Below are 21,769 nucleotides of genomic sequence, written 5' to 3'. Positions count from 1 at the left end.
GAAATAAAAATTACCGTGTGGGAATCCTTCTAGCCTTTTCTTTCTCTTCTTTTTCCTGAATTAACCTTTCTTCCATTTCTTTTTTCAACTTTTCTTCAAGTTCTTTTTCTCGTGCACGCTTCTTATTTTCTATTTCTTCAAGTTTGGCTAAATGTTCTTCATATTCTTTAAAAGAAAAAAAAAAAGGAAATCTTATGAAATCTCTAAGTAAAATACAGGTATCCCTCAATTAACACGGTTAATTAATTCCTCGATGTCACTGCATATATCAAAATCACGTTAATCAAATCTAATAATCAATGGTAAAAAGTACAATTAATCCCTGATCGATTACTGTACTAATAATAGTTTGTTTTATATGGTACTCTTTTAGGAAAGATAAAAAATGAATGCAAAGTAAATGTTTAATAAATACTTGTACCTGCATTAGTTACTGTAATTTTTTTTTTAATCAAAAGAAGTTATGAGTCATTTGAACAGTTTTAGTTTTTTCTTATCGGCATAAATTCTACGATAACAAGCAAAATGACTCTCCAGACCTCGGCAAACAAGCATTCTTCGATTAACATCCGGATCCATATCCATTACTTGCTGCTTAAGCGATTCTAAACTGCGAAATATTCCATCCAGTTCTTTGGCTGTTATATCCTTTGGAACCTCATCTTCATATTCCATCTGTTCGTTGTCTTCATATGTGCGTTGTTCAATTTCAAGAAGATAGTTGTCACTGAAATCTTTTGAATTTGAATCCAATAATTCTTTAACATCTTCTGCATCAACACCATCAAAACCGAGGTCTTCACCAATTGCAATCATTTCTTTGGCTACGTTGTTCATAGGAGATCGAAAACAACCTAAGTCATTAGCCAATTCTGGCAGAAGGTTTTTCCAAACAGCTTTCATGCAACACGAAGACACTTGCTCCCACGAGTCACAAATGTTCTTAATCGAGTGTTTAATGTTAAATTTTTTCCAAAATTCGTGGAGCGTAATTGCATTTTCTCCCGTTGTTGATTCTACTGCCTTTGAGAATGTCTTTTTAAGAAAATAGGTTTTGAAAGTTGCAATGACGCCCATGTCCATGGGTTGTAGCTATGATTTCGTATTTGTTGGGAAAAATAAAACTTTCACATTCTCACAAAGATCATTAAGAGAATTTGGATGACCAGGTGCGTTGTCTAAATGCAAAAGAGCTTTGAAAGCTAAGTTATTTCTCTTGCAATAAGTTTCAATTGCCGGGCAAAAATAAGACTTAAACCAATCTTCGAACAGACTTTGGTTAACCCAAGCCTTCTGATTCGCCTGCCAAATTACAGATTAACAAGAGGTAAAGAGTTCTTGTTACATCCTTTTAAAGCCCTTGGGTTCTGAGTTCGATAGACAGAGGCATTCCCTCCAAGCATAACAGTTAAGTGATCTTTTGATACTTTATAGTCAGGCTGCGCTGCTTCTTTTTTTGATATAAAAATTCTAGATGGCATTTTTTTCCAATAGAGTCCAGTTTCATCTACATGGAAAATTTGGCGGTAATTGTAATCATTTTCTTCGATAATTTTCTGCAGCTCAGCAAGAAATGTGGATGCAGCATCTTCATCAGCACTTGCAGCTTCACCTGTTATTTTCACATTCTTTAGTCCTGTTCTAGATTTAAAATTTTCAAGCCAGCCTTTGCTAGCTGCGAATTTTGAATTGTCTTCTTTATATTTGTCTCTTTAAGTCTTGAAAACAAGCTTAGGGCTTTGACTGTGATATTATAAGCACTAATTGGAATTCTCTTTTGATTGCAGTCTTCCAGCCAAATAATCAACAGATCTTCCATTTCAAACATTATAGCACTCCGGTTACGTGTGCATTGCAGACTTGCAGATGCCACTTTACCTTGCTCACAGTGCTCATCAGTTTTGGATAAAATAGTCCGTATTGTAGACTCATTAAAACCAAATTCGCATTTGATCTTACTTTTACTTTCACCACATTTAAATATTTTAATTATATCAAGTTTTGTATCTAAGGTAAAAACCTTCCTCTTCTTTTTTTTCACTTAATGACCCAGTTGAGGGTTTGATTTTATTCTTCGACACGATCAATGGGCTGTAAATTTTAATAAGTACATAATTTGTAAATACATACAACAGAACAATTGGAGCTTGTAATGCATCCAGTATTAATGCTAGCAGCGAAGTAACTGGTTGGCACTCAGCCTCGTAGCATTATTTTCATCCGTTGTTATTTCAACTGCCTTTGAGAATGTCTTTTTAAGAAAATAGGCTTTGAAAGTTGCAATGACTCCCATGTCCATAGGTTGTAACAATGATGTATTTTGTGGGAAAAATAAAACTTTCACATTCTCACACAGGTCATTAAGAGAATTTGGATGACCACGAGGCTAGCAGCCTCGTGACGTGAGCATAATTTTGCGTGGTAAATTTAAAGGTGCATTAATCAAAACTCTTGCTGCGTATATCAAGGGATTGCCGCAATTAATTTTGCCGCGATAATCAAATCCTCGTTAAGCAAAACCGCGTTAAGCAAGGATACCTGTAAATAGAATAATTTTTTTTTTATAATAAAAAAAAATTATACACGTCATTCCACATAACAGCACATTATAATGTGTTATGCACTTAACCATCAACTGGTTTTATAAGTTAAGGATTTTAGATTAAACAAACTCATAACTGACTACTAAGAATACAGTTTACTTATTATTTTATTTTTGTTGTAATAACGATCAAGAAAAGTTTGCAGTAATGATAGCATTCAACACCAAACGTGAAGAAAAACTTCTTGATTGCAAGTACTTATTAAAAGTACTAGGAAATGGAAGTGATCATCACTTAGTTTTATGTAGGATAACAATGCATATTACATTGAAAAGAATAATATATATGAAAGTTTTAAAAGGAAATAAAGTTGAGAAGGTTTTACAGACAAACTGCAGTCAACTACCCAAACATTATTATTCAAGAAAAAATAGTTTGAAAACAAAGACAGGATATGAAAAGTTTTTAGCAAATATGTTGACAGGTGCCTTAAAATAATACAGAGAAAAGGCTGAAACCGGTCTGGGTAGTGATCTCCCACCATAATGTAATAACAGCATACATTTCCTAGGAAATGTGTTTTTACATTATGGAAAAATACCTAAGAATAGCGATCAGAACTTTACCGACTTTGCTACGAGTTCTCCGTTATTGTACTACGTACCATGGTCACTTGCATTAGCTCACGCTAGTGGTCGCCGATACTTTATAGTTTACTATATTCGGCATGAAACTCTCTGATTCCAATCTTTGAGTTTCTTATTCAGTTTTAAAACAATGTGGGGTTTAATATCCCCTTAATTTAAATAATGTTTATATCGCCAAAATGAAGCTTATTAGCTCTTTATATTTAAGTAACTTAATGGTTGCACCTGTTTGGAAACTCGTATAGCAGAGTATATAAGTTCTTTTCGCTATACACTTTGGTATTAATTTGGTCTAGCTACTCACTGATGAAGCCTCAAAAAAGGCTGAAAACGGTCTGGGTAGTGACCTCCCACCATAATATAATAACAGCATATATTTCCTAGGAAATGTGTTTTTACATTATGGAATATACCTAAGAATAGCGATCAGAACTTTACCGACTTTGCTGCGAGTTCTCCGGTATTGTACTACGTACTAGGCTCACTTGCATTAGCTCACGCTAGTGGTCGCCGATACTTTATAGTTTACTATATTCGGCATGAAACTCTCTGATTCCAATCTTTGAGTTTCTTATTTGGTTTTAAAACAATGTGGGATTTAATATCCCCTTAATTTAAATAACAGAGAAAAGTGTAAAGGAGCTAAGCTATGAATTTTCTGTTAAGAACACAGAAAATAAATATCAGGAAGATGGCAAAATGTACCTAAGGCTAGGGAAAAACCTTAGAAATGAAGGAAAGCATACTGTAAAAGGAATCAAAGATCATAAAGGCAAAATGAAAACTGAAGTAAAAATATTTGGAGCGATTACTTTGAGAGACAGTTAAAAGGAAATATTCAAGAGGAATACAAACAGAAATACATATCAATACTTGAAGCAGAAAAAGCAATCGAAAGCCAGAAATGTTGAAAGGTAGCTGATGTAGATATCTGACCAGATACGATCAAATATATATATAAAAAAATAAAACGATAAGTTTTGCAGCGGCTAAAACTGCAAAATTCAGGAGGCCTGGTCAGAAGGATGAATCACAGATGATTAGAGTAGAGCACTTATAGTTCCAACTATAAAAAAGGAGATTAAAACTGAATGTGAAAATTATAGAGGAGCTTTTTTTTTCTAAGTTTTCCAGGCAAGATTTATGCAAGCATACTTGAGAAGAGGTTAAGAAAAATTGTGGAAAAGAAACTCGTAGAAAAACAAGCTGGGTTCAAGTTAAACAGATGTTGCTGAGATCAGATTTTCACTTTATGACAAATAGCTGAGAAATCATAGGAATGTAACAATGATCTGTACTTAAGTTTTATAGATCTGGTAAAGGCATGTAACAAGATTCTCAGAGAAAAACTTTTTCTAAACACTACAATTACTTGCTATAAATGGAACATTATATGCAGCAATAGTTAGTCTAGCTTTAAGTTGTAAGCTCACGGTTAGAATTGAAAGAAATACAAGGAAAAGGAAATAGAAATATACAGGATTCTCCAAATAAATTGAGTAACAGCTGTAATAAATTTTGCATGAAACTATGAAAATGAGCAGGAACACAGAAAACTTCAGCTGCATTCCTAATGGAGAATCTTTAGAACAAGTAAAATATATCAGCTGTATAGATGCAGTTTTTAGTGAAGATAGCAAATTAAATATGGAAATAAGCAAAGATGATACTGAGAGAAGCCAGTTTTAAAAAAACATTAACCTGACAGTATACAAGATCGTGTTAAAACAGTTAAGTTAGAGATCTCAGAGTTAGGTTAGAAATATGGCACATGTGAGCAAAGACAAGTGACAATAGCTATGAGAGCTCTGTGAAAAATTTTGAGGGTTAACAGATGGCACTGAATGCTGAATCATATTAAAAATGGAGATATTAGGAATGAACTTGAACTGGTGGCATTCTAGTATGTGAGTAGAGTTAATTTATGGTGATGTGATCACTTAAACAGAATGAGATAGGAGTGATCAGCAAAACAGGTGCTTGGTGATAAGATGGCCAGGAAGAATACCCATACAAAGACCAAGATCTTGGTGGATTGAGTCAATCAACAGCAAACAAGACTGAAATATCAGATATGACACTGAAACATCACGGGAGTGCTGATGAGTATGAAACTAATTGGGAGGAAAATTATTCATAGGAGATTAGCAATAAGGTAAAGTTAATTATATGGTACTAACATCCAAGCAGCCACCAGCTGAGGATAAGATATCTGGAAAGTGATGACAAATAAGAAATGATATTATAATTAATTATATTCAAAAAATATAGAAGATGAAATTGAAATAGTGACACAAAAATGTTACATTTAAAAAGAAGAAAACTAAAATGCACATGAGTGCTGCTCAAGTCAGAAAGATGCTATTGTAGAAAGTTTAACTTGATTTTATTTATTAAATTCTTGGCACTGATTGTGCTAACTGTGAAAATATGCTGCAAGGTATTAGATTTCTATACTGAAATCTAAGCACATGAGCAAGATCCTAGATATATGCATTTATTTTGGTAATGATAATTCTCTACTATTCTTAAAAATCAATCTTAACTTCTAGTTAATCAACCTAATTACGTCTACACACATCTGTTTACAAAAATGCAAGAACTTTAATAATACTAGAATAAAAGTAATTTATAATATTCTGAACTTGAACCAAAACAGACATGTCTTAAAAGTCGAAAAGCATTATTAAACAAATTGTATCTTCTCTGGGACCAAAATATGCCAGCAAAAAAAGAACTTTGTGTTCCTTAAGAGTATCTTGACTTATCTTTAAAAAAACATGGTCTTTAATACCAAAAATTATCTGAAAAACAGTTTCCCCACCCCCCTCTCTCTTCAAAGTTCCTTAATCCTGAAAAACCACCCTTCTCTTACTAAATTCCTGTAATTAAATGTAGATTTCCTATTCTTAGTAAGAGATACGAAAAGTTCAGACTTGGACAATAAAATTCTCAATTTTGAACACTGTCTAACATTCCTATTTTGTAACATTCCTCCTATATTGCCTGCTAGAAAAATATTACACAAATCATATCTGTTTCTACTTTCTTTTTGTGAGATTGACAAAATTTTTCCACTTCCTGTACAAAAGATTTCCAAGGGAAAATGAAAAGAGAGTCCATAGAACACTTGCTATATCTATTTCTGAAACAGCTGTTAACTTACTCATGTAATGGAACTTTTAATATCCAATAGACATTTCTCATGAATGAAGTTTCTCTATATGAGAAACTTCATTTATCAGTTCTAAATTTCATTTATTTCACAACTATTCTTTCACAGCTGAAATCTTTTTACACTTTATTCTGAAGTGTAAAACCTGCTACTAATGGAACTTTCCTCTATCTAGTTCCACAAATTCCTCCACATCCCTGCATATCTTTCTTTCTTACAGCTCTTCAGCTATTAACTCATGCATGCTCCAGAATGCATAACATTTATAGTTATGTGAGAGAAACTGCTGCCATTACACATAATCTTCACAGCACTTTGCTTGAAAGTGGTAAAAACTCCAACTTTCAGTGAAATAAGTAAGTCTCTAACTTATTGTGTTCTAAACATACACAAACCTTAAATTGTTACCCTTATATTTTGGATAAAATAACTTAAAAGAGAATCTTCTACTACATTTGCTTGGTTTAAATTTAACACTATAGATCAACATGATATATATGCAATGCTCAACTGTATTATATATAAACAATCAACTGTGATTTTACATATAAATGCATATATAAAAAACTGATAGTCTGAAACAGAAAACTCGAGTTTACACTAATTTACATAAACAACACTACTGATAGCACATCTGCATGCATATACTGATAGTTTATCTATATGCAATGTAATAAAATTCAAGACTTAATCCTACAACAACTTTGGTCTCCTCATTGGGTGTCCTAGGAACTGAATTATACATATACTGGAGGGGGGGGGGGGGGCCAAACTCCCCGTATTCTGAACTGGTAGGCTGGTTCTCCTTGAATTCTGATGACTCGGGGGGGGGGGGGGTCCCAACCCTAGTGCGGAATCCTGGGGCTATTAGACCTGATATTTTGATATTAGGTCTAATAGCACTTTTCTTCATAATGTGATCCATATAGATAATGAATGATGACGATAATGTGCACCCTTGTTCACATAGCACCTGATTTAAAATCAAACCATCTTTCTGTATCTCCTTCAATTCTAACTGCTGACTTTCAGCTTAAACAGAGACTATGTATTGCTTGATATAATGTCTCATTTACACCACATAATTGTAGCATTCTGAAAAACTTTCCTCTTGGCACCTTTTCACATGCCTTTTGCATATCAAAGTTAAATACAAATTATTTTTATAGCTATTTTGCCCCACATAATTGTAGCATTCTGAAGAACTTTCCTCTTGGCACCTTTTTCACATGCCTTTTGCATATCAAACTTAAATACAAATTATTATTTTTACAGCTATTTTGCCTGCTTTTGTTTAGGCGTGCCCCTTTTTTTAATGTCATTGGCTTTTTACTCAAGAATTTTTAGGGCATTGCAGATGTATTATAGAGGTAAATATATGTAGCATAGTAGAAGAAAATTCGCCCATACCTTTTCTTGGATGTTGTTGCCTGTCTTCTTTCTGCACTGTGAATACTTCTGTTTTGTGTTGAAACAGGAGTGTGTGTGTGGGGGGGGGGGGGGGGGGGGCAATCCCTATGCCTAAGCCCTCCCCTACACTCTTAGCCTTCTGAATTATGCAGTGCAGTCAATGTAAAATTTTTATATCTCCAAGTTTGAGTATTTCTGGTTGAATTTCATCTACTCCAGCTGCTTTCCCACAATTCAGGTTTGTGATAGCTTTTTCTACTTCAAGTACAGATATATATTCCAGATGGCATTCCTGCTGAGTGTTTTCTACCACCATACTGTCACTGCTTGGTTCATATAGCAATCTTTCAAAATAATTACTCTACACATCTAGAATTTTTTTGTCTTCAAGTTTCCATATCACCTTTATTATCTCTGATCCTTTGACAGTAATCTTTCCACCATTTCTAACCATTTCAACAGCCTTAAGAATATTTTGCCATCTTCCTGGTATTTATTTTTTTACCAAGTACATGTGCATGTTTAGCTAGTTTTACACAACGCTTCACTCTCTTACATTTTTCTCTGTATTCTCTAAGAGTAAATGCTGACTTACTTCTCAGAAATTTTAATTATGTTTTCTTCTTTTCTAAGACTGCCTCTTTAAACTTCTTGAGTGAATCACGGAGTTCTGATTTTTCTATCCTTACAGACAACCTAACCACATGCTTCTCTGGCTGAATCAATGTTTTCTTCAAGGTTTGCCAATGAATCTCCAAGATTTGGGTTTTGTTTTCAAACTCATTTTTTCATGAATGATATTTGTGTATCTGAGTCTACAGTTTACCTCTCAAAGCTGTTCAACTTTGTTTCATTTTAACTCTTTCTTATACACATTTCTTTTCAATATGAAATTCAATTTTATTCTGCTCAAAACTAAATAGTAATTGTTTTCTATTTCCAATCCTCTGTGTACTCTTGTGGCCTAAACCTGTGGGAAAACATTGCTATCAACTATAACATAGTTAATGAGTATTTTCTTACTTACTGAATCTTCTATGTGAATTTGTACATGTTTTTATGTTGGAACATGGTGTTAGTAATAAGTAATTCATGTCCTGAACTGAAATCCAGCAGGTACTTAAGATTATCATTAGCTTTGCTCTTTTCTCCCAATTTTTTCCAAAACATTTCTATGTCTTGTATCATTTCCTGCTCTGCTGTTTAGATCTCCAACAGGGACCAACTTTTCCCTTTTTCTCTGTATCAGCTGCATTCTCTAACACCTAAAAAAATTCCTACATTTCTTCCTTAGTAGAGCCTTCTGTGGGACCATAGGTGCAAATAAGTCTCACTGTTTAGTTCCGCATTCTGATATTTGTCTGCATTATGTAAATTTTTTGATGTTTCTATATTTTTTTTTAATATTTTACTTATGTTCTAATGTTACTGCGTCTTAGTAATATTTCTATCTTAAATCTGTCTATTGATTTCTTTATATATATCTATCTATTTCTTCAGACTTGTCTTCCATATTTTCATTCGTTAACTTTATTATACTGTATCCTTATTCGTTACCTTTCTATATAGTCAGTTAACATTTAATTCCCTTTCCCTACTTTCAGTATATTAAACTTATACTTGGGATTTCTAGATATTTATTTGATTATTCCAGACTGCGCCACTAAAAATCTCTAATTGGCATAAGAAAATATTTATACTTCCAGTAAATTTATTTACACTAAGACAGTAATACAATAAATATACTTAAATGATGTTACTATCATTTCCTCTCAAAGCTAAGCATCAAAATTAAAACATCACATAGAACATCTCTTAGGCATGTTACATCAAAGACATAAATCTTCAAACAATGAATTCTATATATCAAATAACTATCATTTTCTCTCAAAGCTAAGCATCAAAATTTAAACATCACATAGAACAACTCTCAGGCGTGTTATAAGCATCAAATACATAAATCATCAAACAATTAATTCTGTATATCAAATAACTATCAGCCCGTTTACAATCTAGGAATTATCATGCTTTGACTAATAAAAATCTCCAATTCTAACTTTCACAAAAAGAAAGTAACACTCACTTAGCAAATCAACCTTTCACACCATTACAATTCTAAATTCTATAATTTTCTTATCAATTCTTTTAAACCATTTCATTGTAATACAACGTAAGCTTAAACTTTCATTAACATCTTTTCAATTATTCTAAAAGCAGATTTACTTCATACGAATTTGTTTTCAATCTATTACATCCTTCAATCCTAAGAATTCAGTCTATCCAAAACAGTCCTTCATATCATTAATTAAGGGAAAGTTTTTCAACAAAAAATTCAACTCACATCAATTCTTTCATAGGCACAATTGCACTCTAATCGTATCTTCTCTTTGGGCTTATTCTGTATCCCCATCTATTGTTACGGCTTGCTCTATCACTTCAGACACATCATGGAAACCGTGTTCACCTCTGGAATTACTCACAGGGCTGGAGCGCGATCTTTTAGCGTAGTAAGCACTCGGACATAGGGTCATCTTGTTCCTGGGCCACTGGTCGCTCTACAAGGTTTCGCCTCCGATTACCCTCCATGACTTGATCCGGGATCATATGTAGTCCATGCGACTCCCCTCTTTTCTCCTGGCATCACATCTCTCAATGTCGATCTACCTTAGTCCAATTCCTAACCTTTTTATTTCGCCTCTCTAAACCTTGCGCGGTTTCTTAGACCCCAAATATTTCCGCGCAAACTTTGAACTAAGGTCTGAGATCCCCGTACCCATCACGTGCTAACTCCTTTCCTTCTAGAAAGTTCCGACTTCTATCTCCCTGAAGTGTGGTTTAATCCCTTTTTCAGCATAGTGTAACAGCTTCTGATGTATACCGCCCTCCTCTGCTATCAACCTTGACGGTGGTGTCGGACTGTTTTTGGTTACAATGGGTTTCCATTCTACCCTATGCCAAGTGATACATCAAATATATTTCCAAACTCTAAGGTAATTGCCCCTAAACTTCTATTTTTAGATACTTGTTTACTTTATTTTAGCATGTTTAATTCCTTGGGGTTTCTACAGATGGGCATTTTGTATTACTTATGTAGGTAATTCTAACATTCTTCTGCTCTCTAAGGGATTTTCTTTTGAAATACACACTCATATATTTTCTATCTACAGTATTATGTAAATTTTTCTGGGTTAATTTTATATAGGCGATATTATTATTTACATCTATTATATACAAGTTCACAATTCTTTGAATTTTGAATGCGACTTCTGTGAAATCGATGCAATTAAACGTTGTTAGAATTATGACGCTGCACTGAATTTTACAATTGCTCTATTTGATATCAAGTGCCAATCAAGAAGATTATCCTTGTTTTTAGTGTTGAATACTATAGCTATCCTTTTTTATTGTTTTCTCTTGATTGTTATTGCCTGAATATAACAGTTTCTATTTGTTGCTTAGAAAGATCTCACCTGTTTTTGTCTTCTTTCAGTCGCACCTAAAAAATCAATAAAAAAGAAAAAGCCACTACACTGTTGTGGTTTCTTGTATGAATTTTGTATGATTCTCATACAAAATTCATCAGCATACTTAATTTTGTTAAAAGCCTTCAAAGGCTTGCAAGAGATTTATTTAAAGTACATGTGCATGAAGCAAAAAAATAAATATCTCATATTTGAATATCAGGTGAAATACTGCAATGACAGCTTACTGCAATGATGTTAAGATACCGTCGTAAGTTATTATACATCTTATACAGTTAACTCCCACTAAAGCACCATCACTTGAACATCATGCTCATACAACAAACTATTGAAAAGTTCCAAAGTCCTCCAGGTGCAGTGTTATGCCAAAAGAAATTCATTATATCAAACTGTCGACTATAATGAACGATTCCTGTAGTCCCATCAAATGTTTTAGTGAAAGCCAACTATTAACTTTTTTCTTTATAAATCAATTCATATGAATACAACTGCATTAACCTTTTCGCAACAAACAGAAAAATTCCAATATAACTCTTGCCTTCAGTTTTTGCTTCTCGTTTTATACTGGATCAGATCATCATATATATATATCATCATATATATATATATACATACAGGATCAGATCTTCACTTTACGACAAATAGTCGAGAAAGCATGGGAACATAACAGGGATCTGTATTTAGGTTTCGTCGATTATGAAAAGGCATATGACAAGGTGCCAAGAGAGAAGCTATTCAATACGCTGCAGTTATATGGTGTCAATGGGGCATTATATCAAGCAATACTTAGTCTTTATTTGAGTTGTAAGTCAGCAGTTAGAATTGAAAGAAGTACAGGAAGGTGGTTTAATGTTAAATCTGGTGTGAGACAAGGATGTACATTATCCCCTCTGTTATTCATTATCTATATGGATCACATTATGAAGGAAAGTGGTATTAAACCCGATATCAAAATTGGAGATGTTAATCTCAGCTCTTTACTTTATGTAGATGATGTTATACTTCTAAATAAATCCGCTACAAGTCTGCAAGATTCTCTGACTAAATTGAATAGCTGTTGTAATAGATATGGTATGAAGGTCAGCAATAAAAAGACAAAGACAATGAAAATAGGCAGAATCATTGAAAATGTCAACTGTGTTGTGGAGAACCTGTGGAACAAGTAAAACATTCAGCTATTTAGGCACGATTTTTACTGAATATAGTAAATTAAATATAGAAATAGAAAGTATTTTTAACTTGGGTATAGTTATGTTAAAGATACCAAGCAATTTTAAACCTGGTTTTACTCCATTTTTTTATTTTTCCTTTCATTTCATTCCATAAATTGCAGGCGCAAACTTGACATTTTGTCTGTTTGCTTACTTGGAAAAAATGGAGTAAAACAAGGTTTAAAATTGCGTGGTATCTTTAACATAAATATAGAAATAGACAACAGAATCAGCAGAGCTGGTATGGTGGGAAGTCAATTGAATAAATTCATATGAAATAAGAGAGAAATTAGTCGGAACACTAAATTAGCTGTATACAAGACAGTGTTCAAACCAGTTTTAACTTATGGATCTGGGAGCTGGGTCAGAAGTGAAACACTTGACCAAAGACTAGAGCCCACAGATATGAGAGTCCTGAGAAAGATTATAGGCATGAACAGATGGCATCAATGGCAATATCATATTAAAAACGAGGATATTAGGAAAGAACTTGGCATTGTCAGCATCCAGGAATGCGTTAGCAGAGCTAATCTCAGGTGGTATGGTCACTTAAACAGAATGGGCGAGGAAAGATTAGCAAAACAAGTATTCTCTGTCAGGTTGGCAGCAAAACGACCCAGAGGAAGACCAAGATATATAAGTGGATTGATACAGTACAAAGTGACTTAGACGATAGAAATATAAGGTCTGATAATGTTGGAGTCTTGACAAGTAACAGACTGATTTGGAGGAAAATTGTAGATAGGAAATTAATAATGATGTAAATTTTTCATGTAGTACTATCATATCCTGTACATCCCTTGAGGGTACATAGCAGGAATTTGATGATGATGATATTTTTATACAGGCTGGTACAAGTGATATCTATGTGATTTAACCTGCCCACTACACCCTCTATATTATGAAGTGTAGCCATTGTAAAGTATTATACCATCCAGAGATATTCAAGATGTGTTAGGTGTGCGGTGCACACTCACAGAATAGCAATATCACTGATATATTTTTGCATTTATTTCTGTTCAAGACTCCCCTAATTGTTTCCTGACTTCACGATTCCTAAAATTAAACACAATATACTAATGCTTTATGAAGAGAACATTTTCAATGAAAAAACAGTGCATTACATTCTTGTTAATAGCCCGAGTGTGCGGTAACAAATACAGACACTTTTCAGCATACAGATAGCACAGTGGATCAAATTCTTGGAGTTCCAATTGTTTTAAACCATTAATAATTAAGGACACACATTAATTAATCATTCGTTTGCTATTAATGAAAGTATTTCATTATTTTATGAAATACTTTCATTAATAGCATGTTAATAAGGGTTCACATATTTACACATTTCAGTAATTCAAATATACCAACCAAATATAGCATTCTCCTTCATTGTTGTTTTCTAATATATCTTAAATGAAAGACACATTGTGTTTCATTTTCAAAGTTATCCTACAATTAAGATAAATGCTGATGCTCTATGCCTCTTAAAATTTTCATACATCGATAAAAATGAAATCATACAGTCAATCTGTCATGAAGTTGCAAAGCCATGCGACAGCACACCAACCGAAATGGATGTGGGACGATGCCAATACCATCATATATACACATTTCTGGCTGAATATCATCTACTTTGGCTTTGTGTTTCAGTGAATTTCAACACTTGTGGATTTTTCTAACTCAAGGAATGAAATCTATTCCTAACAGAATTCCTATGGGATAATTTCTGGTTGGAATAGATTTCATCTCTTGAGGTAGAAAAAGCTTCAGATGTTGAAATTCAGTCAAACACAAAATTATACATTCATTTCTGCTTTTCCTTTCCACAGTAATGTGGAAAGGAAAAACATTCTCATTACTGCTCTTCTGATCCAAATACCTGTTCAGTGTAAATAACTGAAGCAATCCTTATTCGAACAAAAGCCACTCACCTCACCCCTCCATAATCTGACCAACAGCTGTCCCACAAGTGTACTTCTAAGTGCCAGTATAAATCTTACATATCTCAAGTGACTTGAGACCAAAATCAAAGCTTTGCACTTGGTCTAAGTTACAGTCAGCAATACTATTATTAATACATAATAGTAATAAAAATACACTTTAAAGAATCAAATGCAGAAAACTTGCTCACTGCTGAAATGGTAGTCATATCCTGTAATCACTCATCAAGGAATTTTGACAATTTTTCTCCTTCCACCTGTCTGTCACCCAGGGATGGTACCAATGTATTATCAATAAAAGATATAGATAATCTCCTGGTATCAGTCATCTTCTCCAACTCTTATATATGATAGCCAAAGCAAACTTCAGGCCAATGTATCAGGAACAAACAGCACACTCCTAGATCTCTCAGCTAATCTAAATCATATTAGACACAAAACATGGAAAGGCTGTTGGCAACTCATAATTATTCAGGATATTTCCAGGACATATAACTGAGTATGACATAGAGGCCTCTTTACCCTTACAACTGGTTTCTAGTTTACTCCCTGGTCCCTTAACTACATGTCATGGTGGATGGTTCTCTCTCTTCAATTTCCTGATTAACACTAGAGTACTCAAGGATGAACTACCAGGGTTAGTATAGGATAGTATTCTTGTTCATACTCGTTATAAACAATGATGACCCTCTCTCACTAACATAAAATCCTATTTACAGTTTTGATGATGAAAGTACACTACACTCTTCTTCATCTGACAACCTTGTAGATGCTCAGACATTCCAAGCTTCAAGATCGCCCATAACTAAAACAACAAACAGTGATCTCCTTGCCACTCTTTGCTATTTGCTAGGTAAAGGACTTAGACCTCCAAAAGTTAAGCTTCTATTCTTGAGCTGACTTATATCCTTAGCCTTTCCTGGCATGAATGTTTCCCATCCACAGTTTCTTGGGCAACCAAATATCTTCTAGTTCAAGACACTACTTCACCTACACAACTAATAATGCTAAATAAATCTCAAATCTACGAAATCTTAGAATACTATTCTCAGACTCCAATTACTTTCTTACAAGGCTGCCATAGCGCAATTGGAATAACAGCGGAACATTGTGCCCTTTGATTGGAAAAGACCTGGGTTCGATTCTCGTTGTGAAGAGGGGAATTATAAGGACTTTTTCAGTTGAAGGTGGGTTAGCTGATCTCATATGGTGTTGCAGGGTTTTTTCTTCTGGAAACACGGGGTTTTTCATCCTGCATACATACAAATCAGAACACATGCAATTTACCGACAAAAAAATACTGTTATTGTTGTTGGTGGTGATGTGCGATAGATGATAGTAGTGTCACAGTTGGAGAATTACGTAATTATGGAGAGGATGAGATGTATTTAGCAAAGTAGAGTAGTGTGTCCTCCCATGATGAGTCCCTGGATTCCCTGCAGGTGTCACATAATAATAATAATATATGTTCTGTTTTTGCATTTGCATGAAGCAGCTGCTTATCAACATTCTTATCAGTTCAGCTTCGAACAGAGTGATTCAAGTTCTCTTCCACCTCTTCCATTCATCTCTATTCATTGGAAAAGCTTTCCATAACCATTTCTAAAGAGGACTACAACTTCCAGTTATTTAAGAAACTTGTCAATAGATTACTTCTGTCTCTTACATAAGCACATTACTCCATTGTTTATGGGAATAATACATACATATAAAATAAATAAAAAGTACATAATCAGAAGTGGTTAGGTAATTTAGAGTAAAATGTTATTTAAAGACCTCCAAAATAAGTCAGGCAGTGGTATCACTCCAAGCAATGAATTTGTTCCCTAACCTACAATCATAATCCATGTCTATGGCAGGATTCAAACTTCCAGATTGGTAGTTTGGACAGCAGATATGCTAACCACTCAACCAAACCTGCCCAATGAGTATGTCAAAGAAAATGTTTTCTGAAGAAGGTCACAATTTCACCATTAGTAATATTGTAAAAGTAGCCTCTACTATCTCCAGAGGTCAAAAAATTTTCCCATTCAACTCATCGAAGATATGGAATTTCTAATACACATAAAATATGACTTGTGAGAACACTCGTCATAAGCTTATCATCAGAACTAATTATATCCTTTTTCCTTTTTTTTGCTAGGTTCTTTTGCAAAATTGAAAAATTAGAAACAATTTGCATAATGATTGATGTTATGCAATATTTTTTAGTTTCATGTTCCCTTATAACTTTCATGCATGACTCCATTATCATTTAAGTATAAAGAAGAGAAATTAATGGAATAATACCTCTTTTCTTTTGCTCATCCATTTTCCTTTGTTTTTCCTCCTCCTTATCTTTTAGCCATTTTGCACGCCGTTCTTGCTTTCTTTTCTCTTTTCTTTCTGCTACCCGCTTCTTTCGTTCCTCCTCTAAATGTTTTTCAAATTCTTGAAGCTTTCCCTAAATTTTGTACACATACATATATAAATATACAGATCAATAAATCAGCTTGCTTTAATCATGAAAGTAAGAAAACACAACCTATGTATCTATGCAGCACATGCAATCAAAATAAATAGAGTAACCTGGACACTTCTAAACTAGGACAATTTCAAAAGATTTAAAGGCTTTTTTTTTTGCACATTTAAAAAAAAAGAAAGAAAGAAAAAAATTTTCCATTTGACTTTGTCTATGACAATGAAGACGTATTCACAGAAAAAAAAATTCTTGCCTAGCAGCTTTTTAGATAGCAAACAGTATAGGATTTCTCAGCTGTTTGCAACTACAGTCATATTCTCAGGATTAAACAGTGAGATGAAATAACTAACATTCTCAAGGAATATTGAATCCTCTCTATTAGCATTTTAGGTATATGTGGTCATAACTTGGGCTTTATATCCCCTATAGATGAGAATTCCCACAGCATGTGCAGACAAATCTTTTCAAATTATATGCACCCATTCTATACTGAAACACTTAAGTTTTTCCATGTATTCACTGTTCAGAAAAATCAGACATCTTCCAAACACTCTATTGATTTCCTTTTTAGGAAATTTGCAAATTCTGTATTAAAAAAACTGCAAATTATACAACTTATACAAGAATAGTGCATGTTCTGAATTTTAAGCCATGCATGTTTGCCAAAAAATATTCTTTGCTTTTTTACACAACTTGGAGGAATCTCATTATCACATATTTTTCCTTCCTGTGGTTTTGGATAAGAAAATAAGAAATATATGCAATTTTGATAAAAACTACTGTTTATCTACTTTCTGTTAAAATAGAAAAAGGATTGCACTGCAGGAAAATATAAAAGATATACCAGAGGAAAAGTCTATTTACCATAAGAAATATTATTACTTTTAAGAGTTAAATAACTTAGATATTTGAACTGAATCAGAACATACTGTATATACAGAAGTGCGAGCTGCAGTAAGACGATCAAAGAACCTGTCTTTATCCTCCTTCATTCTAATTAGGCGTTCTCTGTGTTGAAGTGCTAACTGTCTTTCTTCTTTCATCGTTCTAATCTATATGTATTAAACACCAACAAAAAAAATTTTATTAGTCAAAGGTAAAACATAAAACACAACATATATGTAGTACTTAAATAAAATGCTGTCTATAAAATTATTTCACTTATATATATATATATATAATTATTATTATTAGGGCTATTTACCCAGATTGTAGACATTTTTATATGAGAAGTTTACTGACTAGAACCACCAAGATAAGATAAAAACTTTAATTAGAACACAACTAGTTTCATTGGAATGCTGACTTCTTCAGGTGTACATACTATCACAAAAAAACTGGAAACTTAGCAAGATAACAAACGAACTTCTCATATAAACAAGTTAGAAACAACAACAGCCAAGTTTGAACTGGCGTCAACGTGGCAGTCTAGAGTGGGCAGGTCCATGTTTTATTATCAGCCAATACATTGATACTGGCCGAGAATAAAATGTGGCTGGATAGTCCAATGTTGAAGGCAGACAACATCAAATAGACTGGAACTTCAAACATCCATAAATGCTCCGATGAATTAGCAAGACGTATCTTGGAATCCAAAGAAATAGCTCTCGACCCTACCATCTAAACAGCAATCTCAATTACAGCCTGCCCGATTCACATAGCGCTGTAATCCAGTTTTGGCATACCCAAGATATCATTCAAACTCACAGTGCTTCACGCCAGAACTAACGCTTGGACTTAATTTCAAACGAAACTACTACTTGTTCTAAACTCTGTGTTTTGTTAAAGTACAATATATTTTTAAGATGTTCTTTTCTCCATGGTACTGTATTCAGCTGGCAAAGTTGGCATTTCCGATGAAACTAGTGGTGAAACCTTATTAAATCTCTTATTTTTTCTCGGTGTTTAAGTCAGTTAATGATATTAATATAACCTCAAACTGATTGAATTTGATCATCATGTGTTTTTTTCCTCTTTTGCTATCACTAATGTACATCTGCTTGATACTTGATACGCTGAGTGATCCCATGCTTCTAAATTTTGAAGACTGAGCACATTCATCATCCACTTCAGCGTACACTATTGTACTCGCATATATATATATATATATTTTTTTTTTTAATTTAAAAACTTTTGTCAGTCATTTTCAGAATGCATGTGGATTCAGAATTAGTACTATTACAATTTATACATGTATGAATTAGAGAAAGAGCAAGAAAGACTTTCTATATTCATTTTCATTCCTATGTTTTCTACCCAAACAAACGTTAGTAGTCATTTCCCAGCATTTTTCAAATATTTTCACTAGATGTGTGAATCGCAGTATGATATGGAAAAAGATAGTGCTGCGGGACAATTTATTTACAGCGATGATTCTTCATATGTAAATATATATGAAAAAAATCCCTTCTCTATATCAACTGTCATTTGACTCAGATCACCACAAAAATTATGCCCAAAAATATTGCCAAAAGACTTCGTCTTTTGGCAATACTAACCATGAAGTCCATAACAGGAATGATTTTCGGAGCTGCAGCAAAATCTAACCCTTTCTACAACAATGAAATTTCTTGACTTGATAAAGAACAGCCCAAAATATTAATAACAGTTCTTAAGTGTCAGTCTAGGCACTAAGTACAAAACTCTTCTTATTTAAAAGTGATTGCAATTTATGAATATGACACTGTTTAACAGTCATTAAAACCTTTTCTGCTGAGCCTGAAGATATTCTATAAACAATACTGAATTCTTCAACAGATAAAACATTAATTAATTCAGCAGTAATAGTATCAACACTGCGATTAATGAAAAGCAGCTGTTTGGATTCCTGAATCTGATTGATTAACAAGGAAAAATTTGCGCATTAATGATATGATGTCCTTGAGGTGAATGTAAAACCTCTAATTTTACAGCAAATTGGAATCAGCTGCACTCTCTTGCATTTTAAAAAGGTTATTCTGTTAACACATTAGTTCTTTTCACTAATACTTTGCTGAAAACATATTTTTTTCATGGTCCATTAAGCATATAAATAGATTTAAAAATCAAGACATAAGTAAATGACATGATAATCAAATTTCAAATCAAATTATTACTAAGTAATGATTTTCCAACTGATGTAAAATTGTATGATTCTGTCAGGTTACTTCAGTTATCAAAAATTGTATAAGGAGATATAAGGAACTGCTATGGTGTCTCCTATTCCCCCTACTCTAGTAATTATTTTATAGAACAATATTCAAAAAGTTTTTTCACCAAAGTCATCTGTTTGATACAAATAACTGGATGATGTTTTTGCTGTATGGAACTCTCTTTCTCCATTAATTTCTTGAGAAAATTAATGTATTAAACCCAAAAATTAAATTTACATTTGAAGAAGAAAATAATAACGGTCTTCCTTTTCTGGACATTCTCATTTCATGGCAGTATACAATTCTCAATATACAGAAAACATATTCATATTGGTACATACATTAATTGCTGCTTTACATCATCACCCCTTTCAGAAATATGGTAGTTCACAGAGCTCATAAGATTTGGTTTGGCGAGTCTCTTTTAAATAATGAACTGTCATTTATCAGAGCTATTTTCATCTCTAATGGTTATAATATAAAAATAACCATAAAATAATTATGGCCTTCATCCAAATCCTCCTCAAGAAGGTTCTAGAATTTCAGTTCCATATGTTAAAGGGCTATTAGAGAAAATTGCAAGATTTCTTTGCCAGACTGACCTATGTTTCTTTCTATTGGGTTCATAAATTAAATTCCTTCCTTATTTCTCTGAAAGACAAATATCCTCCTCTATCTTATCCTGGAGTTTACAGGATCCCTTGTTACTGCAGCCTTTGTTATTATGAGCAGTTCTACTCAGATTTACCTGAAGGAACATCAAGGTATGTTTACTTCAAGAATCAGGTAAGTCTAGTTTAGATAGCCAAACATTGTCAACTTGATGTAGAATTCATTGGAATAAAGCTAAGTCCTAAACAAAACATATTTTCTTCTGGAAAGATTATACAAAAGAAAGTTGTGAAACAAACATTTATAGTCTTAATCTTAATAAAAACGATTGTCTTAAACTTTCACAATTTTGGAAAATCATCCTAAATAACACTCCTCGTTCATGTGTTTCATAAAATTGTAATTATTTAAATTTATTTGAATTCTAATACTGATAGATGAAGTAATACCACCCCCCCCCCACACCTGCAGGTGATAGTACACATATTGTCATGTGTTTACAATTTAAGCATTCTTATTGTGTTCATCTTTTTTCAACTGTATTGATAACGCCCACCACTACCACAAATACTAGTGGTAGGTGGTAGAGATGTTTGTGGATTGTAGGTGGTGGAGATAGATAGTTGTAGAGTAGGTGCCCTTCCTTGATGAGTCTTTGGACTCCCTGGAGGTGCAAGTAATAATAATAATAATAATATTATTATTACATCATCTTCTTACATCTCAATTTTTAAATCTAGAGTGGCAAAAATTTATGATGATTTACCACACTGTCAACCAAGTCTGATGCCTATAATTTTTGCCAAGTAAAGTTAAGTAATATCACAAACTACTCAGGCTTGTTTCTAATGCTTCTGACATTAGAAGCATTAAAAGATGTACCCATACATCTTTTAATGACCATCCTTTAAATCTGATACTCAAATAACTTAAGTACGAGGGCTGTTCAATAAGTAATAAGGCTAATTTTACTGTCGTGAAACCACTCATCACAATATTAATTTCTGTGGAATAAAGAAACGTTGATGTCTGTATTAACAAAAGAGGTTGATAGATGGTGTATACGGGCTGATGTGCCAGTGTGTCATGTGACTAAACGCAAGCTTGTTTCGGCGTGCCTATGAGCCGCGACCAGTCATCGAAATGGAAGTGTCCTT

At 33.4% G+C, this 21,769-nt stretch overlaps 1 protein-coding gene across 2 annotated transcripts in view; it reads right to left on the bottom strand.

Moving 5' to 3' along the window:
- The window catches only part of eIF3a (eukaryotic translation initiation factor 3 subunit a), a 378,310-nt gene that overhangs the window by 62,473 nt on the left and 294,068 nt on the right, over nucleotides 1-21,769 (bottom strand). For both annotated transcript variants that reach the window (XM_090393079.1, XM_090393080.1), the window contains exons 15-17: nucleotides 17,799-17,921; nucleotides 16,698-16,851; nucleotides 15-165 (exon numbers count right to left, since the gene is read on the bottom strand). In XM_090393079.1, the coding sequence (XP_090249205.1) occupies nucleotides 15-165; nucleotides 16,698-16,851; nucleotides 17,799-17,921 (428 nt within the window). The remainder of the gene's footprint in view (nucleotides 1-14; nucleotides 166-16,697; nucleotides 16,852-17,798; nucleotides 17,922-21,769) is intronic.

The sequence above is a fragment of the Typopeltis vanoorti genome, chromosome 5 (genome assembly GCF_054136105.1).
Source record: "Typopeltis vanoorti isolate ZY-2024b chromosome 5, IOZ_Tvanoo_1.0, whole genome shotgun sequence".
Lineage (NCBI taxonomy): Eukaryota > Metazoa > Arthropoda > Arachnida > Uropygi > Thelyphonidae > Typopeltis > Typopeltis vanoorti.
This window is presented reverse-complemented; position numbering and strand designations above follow the sequence as displayed.